Source organism: Cornus florida, unplaced genomic scaffold (genome assembly GCF_030987335.1).
Source record: "Cornus florida cultivar Cherokee Brave unplaced genomic scaffold, ASM3098733v1 CherokeeBrave_3.0.0_Hap2_Chr11, whole genome shotgun sequence".
Taxonomy (NCBI): Eukaryota; Viridiplantae; Streptophyta; class Magnoliopsida; order Cornales; family Cornaceae; genus Cornus; species Cornus florida.
In genome coordinates this window covers 88,252,876-88,262,311 of record NW_026775581.1, presented here as the reverse complement: position 1 = coordinate 88,262,311, position 9,436 = coordinate 88,252,876, and the positions used below count along the sequence as shown (strand labels likewise).

General features: G+C 35.6%; 1 protein-coding gene across 2 annotated transcripts; it reads left to right on the top strand.

Moving 5' to 3' along the window:
* The first annotated feature begins 1,085 nt into the window (after positions 1-1,085).
* Positions 1,086-3,375, top strand: LOC132283989 (ankyrin repeat-containing protein BDA1-like). 2 transcript variants are annotated; one of them, XM_059786054.1, is made up of 3 exons: positions 1,086-1,178; positions 1,658-2,250; positions 2,367-3,375. In XM_059786054.1, exons 2-3 carry the CDS (start codon positions 1,660-1,662, stop codon positions 3,078-3,080), a joined length of 1,305 nt encoding a protein of 434 aa, XP_059642037.1. In that variant the 5' UTR covers positions 1,086-1,178; positions 1,658-1,659; the 3' UTR covers positions 3,081-3,375. The 2 variants fall into 2 exon arrangements, with proteins under 2 accessions (XP_059642037.1, XP_059642036.1); XM_059786053.1 differs by lacking the exon at positions 1,086-1,178 and adding an exon at positions 1,185-1,240.
* The last annotated feature ends 6,061 nt before the right edge of the window (positions 3,376-9,436 follow it).

The following is a 9,436-nucleotide window of genomic DNA, read 5'->3' as shown; positions in this document are numbered from 1 at the left end:
ACAAGAAAACCATAAAAAAAGTGATAAACCCCTCCCCAAGCAAAGCCATTACATCTTTTGAAGCGGCCTTTGAATCTATGATATAGGGCCTCTTCTACCTGGCGTGTGAGGGATGCTCTTTTCCCCTTTTCTCTTATTGTTCTTTTGTTTCTTAGCTTCCTGTCCCTGTTGCTTTATAAAAAATAAAAAAAAAATCTATAATCATACATATTTAAATTAGTTTAAATGATTGGGCCGTAAAAACCTATTTTTGTTCTATCGGGATTCATATAGAAACATAATCATATTAGTTAACTAAATTTGTTGTATAATGTTTCAGTACAAAAGAAAAAAGAATGAAGAAATGTTTGCAAGATTGTGAAAAAATATGGTATTTATATTACATTTCAATAAATAAATAAAAAATATTGTATCTATATCATACCAGCTAATCTATAATCTTCGTGCCACAATTTATTATGTGGAAACGACTTTATCATGCAAAACAAAACAAACGTTACTAACTGTGTTTTCACCATTTGTTTTGGTTTTCACCAATATTTTGTTGCAAAAACATAAATGTTTGCCAAACAAACCTTATTATCTCAAACCATATAGTATAAGATGTTATATGAAAATTACATGTAAACTACATGTGATCACTCATATGCATTTCCACTTTAATACAATTTCATTATCCATCTTATCACGAGACATGAAAGAGAATTAAAGAAAAAATGGGAGACGTCTAATCACCAAAACTTTTGGAGTAATGTTTGATAAACCATTTAACTATCAAATCAATCTAAAACATATTAAGTAATTATTCTACAAAGCTCATCATTTAAACATCGCTTAGATAAGTATATATTGAAGTAATTTTCAATTTACAATCATAACTTAAACTTAAGCTCTTGAAAAATTAAAATTTTTAGTACTAATTTTTGTACTTAGGACTCATCATCATGGTCATCACACATTATCATCACCATCACAAAGGCGATCTTCGGCAATGACATGAGAAACAATCGTGTATGTTAAGATAGGCGACAAATTAAGATATAAGAATTTAGCAAAAAGAAAAAGATATGGAAACAAAGGGGGCTAGGAAAATGATTCTCTTTATCAGATGATAGATTTCTCTTATTTTGTTTAAAATTCAGAAGTTTATATATTCACAGCTTCGAGTTTCACTAATTGTATGTATTTCTCTTCAAATTGTTGCTTTAGCTTTCTTCACAATTAAAATAACTCAGTTTTGGTACGTACGTTCTCATGTGCACTCGATCATCTTTTGACGAGACTTAGAAATGTTTGTTAATATTTTAATAATGTTGCTAGAATTCAATTAATATATATAATGAGTGTTAACATTGCATAATTGCATATACCCATCATTTTGGTGACAGTATAGATATGAAATATGATTACATCTCGAGGTTTCTCTCTTGTGCCACTCTAATGTATTTTCTTTCTTATTTCTCTTGTTCTTGTTTTTTTTTTTTTTTTTTTATTTTATTTTATTTTATATTACATAGCTCACCATGAAAAATTTATTAATTACTAATAATCTATCATACTAGCTGATATCATCAAGGAATTAATATAGATTATAAATTAATTTTTATCTACATGCCTAAATATATATGTCTCATGCATGCACTCTCTTACTATATAGGGATGGACAAGCAGAGGTTGATGAAGGAGGCAGCTCAAGCGGCACAAGCAGGAGACGTCAATGTGCTGTATGCATTGTTTCGAATCAATCCATATGTATTGAAGAGCATTGATGAGATTCGATTTGTTGATACACCTCTACACATAGCTGCATCGAATGGTCATATACATTTTGCAGTAGAAATGATCAGCTTAATGCCATCATTTGGTAAGAAGCTAAATCCAGATGGCTTAAGCCCCTTGCACTTGGCTCTGCAAAATCGGCGTACCGAGACTGTGATGAGGCTCATAAATATTAACAGCGAGATCATCCGTGTCCAAGGGAAGGGGGGAATTACTCCTTTGCATTATGTAGCTGAAAGAAATGAAGTCGGTCTTTTGGCTGAATTTCTATGCGCTTGTCCAGATTCTATGCAAGATTTGACAATTCGAGGTGAGACTGCTGTGCATATTGCCGTGAGAAACCGCAATTGCAAAGCTTTTGAAGTCCTTTTTAATTGGATTGATAAGACCAATAATCTACCTTTGCTACAATGGAAGGACGAGGATGGCAACACAGTGTTGCACATTGCCACGTACACCAACCAACCTCAGGCATGCTTCCTAGATCTTTTAATTTTGCTTAATTAACTTCAATATTGTTATTTCTTTAATTAATTGATTATTAAAATGCAATTTAATTTTGGTTTATATATATATTTGATGATCAGGTTGTGAAGAAGTTGGTTAAAGCTGTGGAGCTAAAAGGTGATAAGAATATGCAGGGTTTGGCAGCTTTTGATTTAATTAGTAGTGACGAATCAAACAGTGAGATCAAAAATATGTTAGCTGCTTCAAGATCATTTACTCGTTTTTGGAAACCTAATTCAGCTAGTGATAATTATCTGGCAGACTTTATAAGGAACAGACGAGTCCCTAATATCGTTAATATGAGAAAGATGTCAATTGATTCGAAATTGCGCGAAACGGTACTACTGATAGCTGCTCTTGTTGCAACAGCCACCTACCAAGTTGCAGTCGCCCCCCCTGAGGGAATTTTCCAGCTAGACGAAAACGGAAAGAGCATGACGGCACTAGCTGTGCCTGAAATTTTCTACTATTGTCTTCTGTTTATTAACTCAACATCCTTTGCAATCTCGGTTGGAGTAATTTTTCTTAGCCTCCAAATTGGCATTCATTATCAGCTACTGCGACTATGCTTATATTTCATCATGGTCAGCTATATAATTTCAGTGCTTTTCACAGCACCGAAAAATGTTTTCTCCTACATGGCAGTCTCTGCACCATTCCTTTTATATTTATGGAGTGCATTTGTTTACCTCAAAGAAATATTCGTCTTCACCAGGATGCCCATTGGCAGGTATAACGCTTCTCGCTACTTTGATATGCGAAAGAAAATGGTTGGTTGGGATGCAATTCACTGATCTGATCCACCCAAATTAGGCGCATGTAATAAAATCTTGTGTGTTATTAATTGTTGTAAATTTCCCTTTTTACTTGCTGAGTGTGGTGATAATGTTTTTATTTTTTATTTTTTATTTTATTTATTTATTTATTTTTTTTCTGTCTGGTGAAGAACTCCTACAATGCTTTAGGGAGACTACAAACCTATTCCCTTCACTTTGCAAGGAGAAAGAGATGCCAGGCCTTGGTGGTGTGTTCATGTTATTGATAAAATATTTGCAAATTAATAAACAATTTGATAGTGTGTTTGATATATTTTACAACCTGTTTGGATATATACTTCTATTTTCTCTCTTGAACTAGTTGTTACAAAATTGAAGACGCAATAGAAAAACATATTAGACATGCAGATTTTTACTGGTTAATCCAAAATTAGGGCTACGTCTAAAGCAAAAATTTCACTATGATGATAAGAAAAGGGCTACAAGGTACAAGAGTGCAGAATAAATAAACTATCATTACACTAGGGCAACATATCAAGTATGAAAATTATCAAAATATCTTGTATAGTATTTATTAGATTCCACACTACCCATCAATCTTGGAGACTGATAACATCAAACCGTCAACTCCCCATACTCTATACATAGCATCAACTCACTCCTCTGTCCTCAAGCTTAAACACTAACTGAAGCTAAACATAGCTTCAGTTTCGTAGTGATGTCTATTGAATTTTGACTTTTATGGATGTTCTCAAGTGACAGATGTCTATTATTCAAAAGCAGTGTATGAAATGGTACCTCAAACGAATATGTTTCGTCTTTAAATGAAATACTAAATTCTTAGTTAGGTGAATAGCACTCTGACTATCACTATACATACAGAATATTATTCTTTTACTTCTTACCTAATTCTTCCAAGAAACCCTGCAACCAAATCATCTCTATACTAGCTTTTGTAATTGTGACATATTCAGCTTCTATTGTCGAAAGAGCCACAATATTTTGCTACTGAGTGACCTAACTCATTGCTGTACCACCCAAAGTACGCAGATACCCAGTACTATTTTTCCAATTATCCATATCACTAGCCAAGTCTGAATCAACATAACACTGCAATGCAATACCCGTCCGAGTAAAACATAGTGTTGTTTATGTGGTACCTTTCAATAAGGATCCATTTAACCGCTTCCAATAATACTTACTAGGATTACTCATGTGCATGTTCATAACTCCCACTACATATGTTATGTCAGTTCTGGTACAAACCATGGCATATATTAGGCTGCCAATTATTATAACTCTTCCATATGCTTACTCTTCCTCTGTCTTGGGCAACTGCACCTTAGTCTGAAGTGACTAGCTAGTGCATGGGGTATTCACTTGTTTTGCATCCTGCTTGTTAAGCCTGCTAAAAACCTTTTTAACATACTCTGCTTGTGACTACTTCAGAGTATCACCCATTCTGTCTCTGCAAATTCTCATACCAAGAATCTGTTTTACTTCACTTAAATCTTTTATTGCAAGATACTCAGAAAACTATTAATTTCTTCAGATTGTTAATCTCCTTGAGACTTGACCTAGCAACCAAATCCTCAACATACAATAGTAAGAAAATATAGTTGTTGTCAAACTTCTTAATATAACAACAATGATCTACTTGGTATCTCGTGGAACCATTACTGCACATGAATCTATCAAATTTCTTGTATCATTGTCTCGGGGCTTATTTTAAACAATACAAGCTCTTTTTCAGCTTGCATACTAAACCCTTCTTTTCTGGCACTGTGAATCCTTGTGGTTGCCTCATGTAGAAATTTTTCTCAAAATCACCATGAAGAAAGCCAGTCTTCACATCTAACTGCTCAAGATGCAAATTTTCTATAGTCATAATTCCAAGCACCAATTTGATTATAGTCAACTTTACAACCAGGGAGAAAATCTCAGTGTAGTCAACACCATAGTTTTGCTAAAATCCCTTCACAACCAATTAATCTAGCTTTGTAATGCTTGCCACCATCATGTTCTTCTTTGATTCTATAAACCCACTCGTTATGTAAAACCTTCTTGTCATTTGGTAGCTAAGTTAGTTCCCATGTCTAATTTGACATTAGTGAGTCCATCTCATCCAGTATAGCTAAATCCCACTTGGTTGAGTTGACAACCTGCACTGCTTCATCATAACTCTCTGATTCACCACCATCAAATAACAACAAATAGTGATTCAGAGATGATATTGCAAACCCAATTTTTAGATTTCTTAATACAACAAACCACTTTTCTCCCCTTTTATTCTGCACAATACCTGCCCTACATAAGATACTTACCAAAACAAAATATGAGAATTAAAATGTAAAAAAAAAAAAAAACTCAGAGAAACATGGGAAGTTCACATAACTTCTTGGTCACACTCCTATGCACAATAGATAGACCCGTAAATGGATCAAATTCGGATCGGATTAGGCCTGATTTGATCCGAATCCGATAAGCATTTTAGTCAATCCGATCCAATAATCCGACGGATATTTTGTAAGTTAATCCGAATCTGATTTGCTAATAAATGGATATTCGATCCAATAATCTGATCCGATCCGATAAAAATTTAGGTTTTTTATTTAAAAAAGAAATATATATATACAAATTAATGTCAAACGAGAATTAAAAAACAATGATTATAATAAAAAGATATAAAACAAACGATAAGTAAAATAGTAAAGCAGTGATAGGGAATGCGAAATATAAAACATGAAAAGTGAATCTAATGTGGCTGGTCATATCTGTGATTACTCGAATTTTTTAGATTTTAATTTATAATTTTATTTTTGAATTTGTTTCAGTGGAGGTGTGGTTGTAGTTATTTTTTTATATAGTTTGTGTGTGTGTGTGTGTGTGTGTGAGAGAGAGAGAGAGAGATCAGATAGAAAAGGGAGAAGGTGCCAAAAATGAAATAATAAAGGGAAGAGAATGGTAATGATGTTTGGTGGAGTTCACAAAGATTTTTTTGTTTTGCCAAAAAGTCTTTGAGTCACGTGGTTTGGTCTGATGGAGTAAAATGTGGATTGAAAAGTTGATTTGGTGGGTTGCAGGTCCTACTTAAGAAAGATATTTAATTGTTTTTGTTGCAATTATATATATATATATATATGTTATATGTATAGTTGTAGCATCAGATGAAGGAAATGGACAATGGTTGCCGAAGTGACGAAAGAGAAAGGAAAACTAAAATTTTGATGATTTGCGGGCCCACTGAGTGACTTTTTAAGCAAAATTGCTTTGTGCTTTGGTTTTGTGCACGTGAGCTTGTCTGAAGTTAGTATTTGAAATGATGTTGATGGAGGCGTATGGTGTCCACTAATATGGAGTCGGTGGAAAAAGCTTTTAAATAGCACTTGTCTTATGACTTTGGAAGCAAACAGAAAAGAGAAATTGAGAGAGAGACAGACAGACAGAGAGTTTCAGGAGAGACAGTGAGCCGAGTGCTCACACAGAGAGTTTGAGGACAGAGAGGGAGCCGAGAGTTGCAGAGGAGACTGGAGGCTTGAGGAGTTGATGATCCAGTTAGGACAATTTCTTTTCAGTGTAGGGTTCTCTATACCTTGAATGGCATTGGGTGATTTTGCTCCAAATGGTTTTATTAAATGTTTTGATTAAATGCATATTTATTTTGTTTATATATAAATGTGTATATTTTGTGAAGCTGTTTTATTAAACCTCCATGAAATTCTTGTTATGGTTTTTCCTACTGGGACTTTTTGTCTCACCACCCTCCAATTTCATGTCAGGTGGGAATTGAGGTAATGAAAATCTTGAAGAGAGGGATAATCATTCCCCCCAAAATAAGACTGAAGTGGAACAAAGCCAGGTGGGAACCCGACATAAAAAGGTGGTTCACCCATCTCTCCTACGGAGTTCCCGACCTCCTGAGAGCATAGCCTTCTGTCTTAAGGAAAAGACAAAGAAAGTTACCCATCTCGACTTGCAGATCAAGGATCTCAAGGGGAAAATGGAAGATGTAATGCAGGCTATGAAAGGGAAAGGTCCTACCGCCGTAGATGACCTGGTACAAAGGACCAACTTGCCTTTCAGCCCCGCCGTTATGAAATGTCCACTACCTAGCAAGTTCAGGATGCCCTCGTTCGAAAGCTTCGATGGGACCAAAGATCCCCTCGATTACCTGGAAACTTTTCAAGCTCTTATGCATTTACACGCTGTGCCAGATGAAATCATGTGCCGAGCCTTTCCCACTACACTTATGGGATCAGCGAGAGTTTGGTTCAACAAGTTGAAGCCAAGAACCATCAACACCTTCGAAGAATTGAGTTAGCAGTTTGTGAGCCACTTCATTACAAGTCAGAGGCATAGGAGGCCGGCTACTTACCTGTTTACCGTGGAGCAACAAAAGGAAGAGTCGATTCGGGAATACATCACCCGATTCAACGCAGAGATGTTGCAGGTAGAAGAGGCGGACGACAAGGTAGCTTTGACCGCTTTCATAGGAGGACTCCAAACCTCCAGATTTTTGTTCTCCTTATCAAAAGAACCTCCCACCAGCATGATAGAGTTGTTGGTCAGAGTGCAAAAACACATCAACGCTGAAGACACCATGAGTGCACGAAAGGAAGGAGAGGACAAGAAGAGGCCAGCCCCTCTCGCTAGGGATGAAAATAATACCAAATATAAGAAATCGTTCTTCAGCCAGAGTGACAGCACATATCATAAGAATGACTCAGATGAGTATACCGACTAGAAATTGTCTTGCGGCTGGAATTAGCCTTATTAAGTCATTCACAATAAAGACTGGGGGCATCTTAGTTAATAATTTTAAATGGAGGGTAGCTCCATCACGTGTTATTTTGTTTTTAATAATGATGGTCTTTAATATAATTCCTTTTAGTTTATACGTGCAGTATCCCCGTACTATAAGGGATAGTAAATGAGTGTCCTGTATTACAAGGACCCGGGCTGAATGAATCCCGTAATCCGTATCTCTGTACTATAAGGGAATAGTAAATGAGTGTCCTGTATTACAAGGACCCGGGCTGAATGAATCCCGTCATCCATATCCCCTTTACTATAAGGGAATAGTAAATGAGTGTCCTGTATTACAAGGACCCGGCCTGAATGAATCCCGTCATCTATATCCCTGGACTGTAGGGGATAAGTATCCTGTATTATCAGGACCCGGGTTGAATGAATCCCGTAATCCATATCCCTGTAATATAAGGGATAATAAATGAATGTCATGTACTACAATGACCTGGGTTGGATGAATCCCATAATTAATATCCCCTTACAATAAGGGATAGTAAATAAAAATCCTTTATTAAAGAGGTGAGCTGAGTAAAACTTGTAAAGTTCAATTCCCTTACTAAGGAATGAAACTCATATAATTTATTCCCTTATAAAAGGAAGAGTACTGTTCCCTCGGGTGTAAAAAAAAAAAAAATTATTACTATTCATGAACAGTACCCTCGGGTACTGTTCATGCACAGTGCCCGAGGGTACTGTTCCCTCGGGTACAAAAAAAAAAAAAAAAAAAAAAAAAAAAAAAGATCCTGAATTACTATTCACATGAATAGTGCCCGCGGGAACTGTTCACAGGGGTATTAAAAAAAAAAAAAAAATTCCCTGAGTTATTATTTACGTGAATAGTACCCATGGGTATTGTTCACTGGGGTTGAAAAAAAGAAAAAAAAAAGAAAAAAAAGAAAAAGAAAAAGTATTATTATTATTTATTACATTCCCAAAGCTAGACGTGCAAGCTTGGGAATGGGGGGCAACTGATAGGGAAAAATATAAACCTACCCTACCCTCGATAAGATTGATTAGATTTCATTATCAAGGATAATGAAATCAAATCTGATGTGGTTCAACAGGTAAGAATAATCCTACTATAACTGGAGGAGGTCAAAATGATTAAATCATATCCCGACAAATCTGGTAATAAATCTCCTATGATTTCGCACAAGCGGAAGATAAGGTCAACAATCGACATCAGCGAAACGATTTTGATTCCAATCGACAGCCATAAATAGGGCATCAAGCCATTAAAGAAGGTACGACGTAAAAACTATTATTAATCCTTGCCTTCTTTTTTGACCTCCGTGACTAATTTGATCGTCGGAGAGCTCTTGGCAGGCATCACACCAGTGCCGTCAAGGTTCATCGATCTTCTCCTCTCTTCCTTGCAGGAAAACGGTATCGTATCGGACTGCGCGAATTTCAGCCTCAATAGTATATCCTTATTTTTTATGTATTGATGCTTACCTTTACAGCTACGAAGAAGGGAAAAGAATAATCATGCATATATATAGTGAGGAAAAAATTAAGAAAATATAATGTGTTTCATTATTAGGTCTCTCATTCTTTAATTTGGG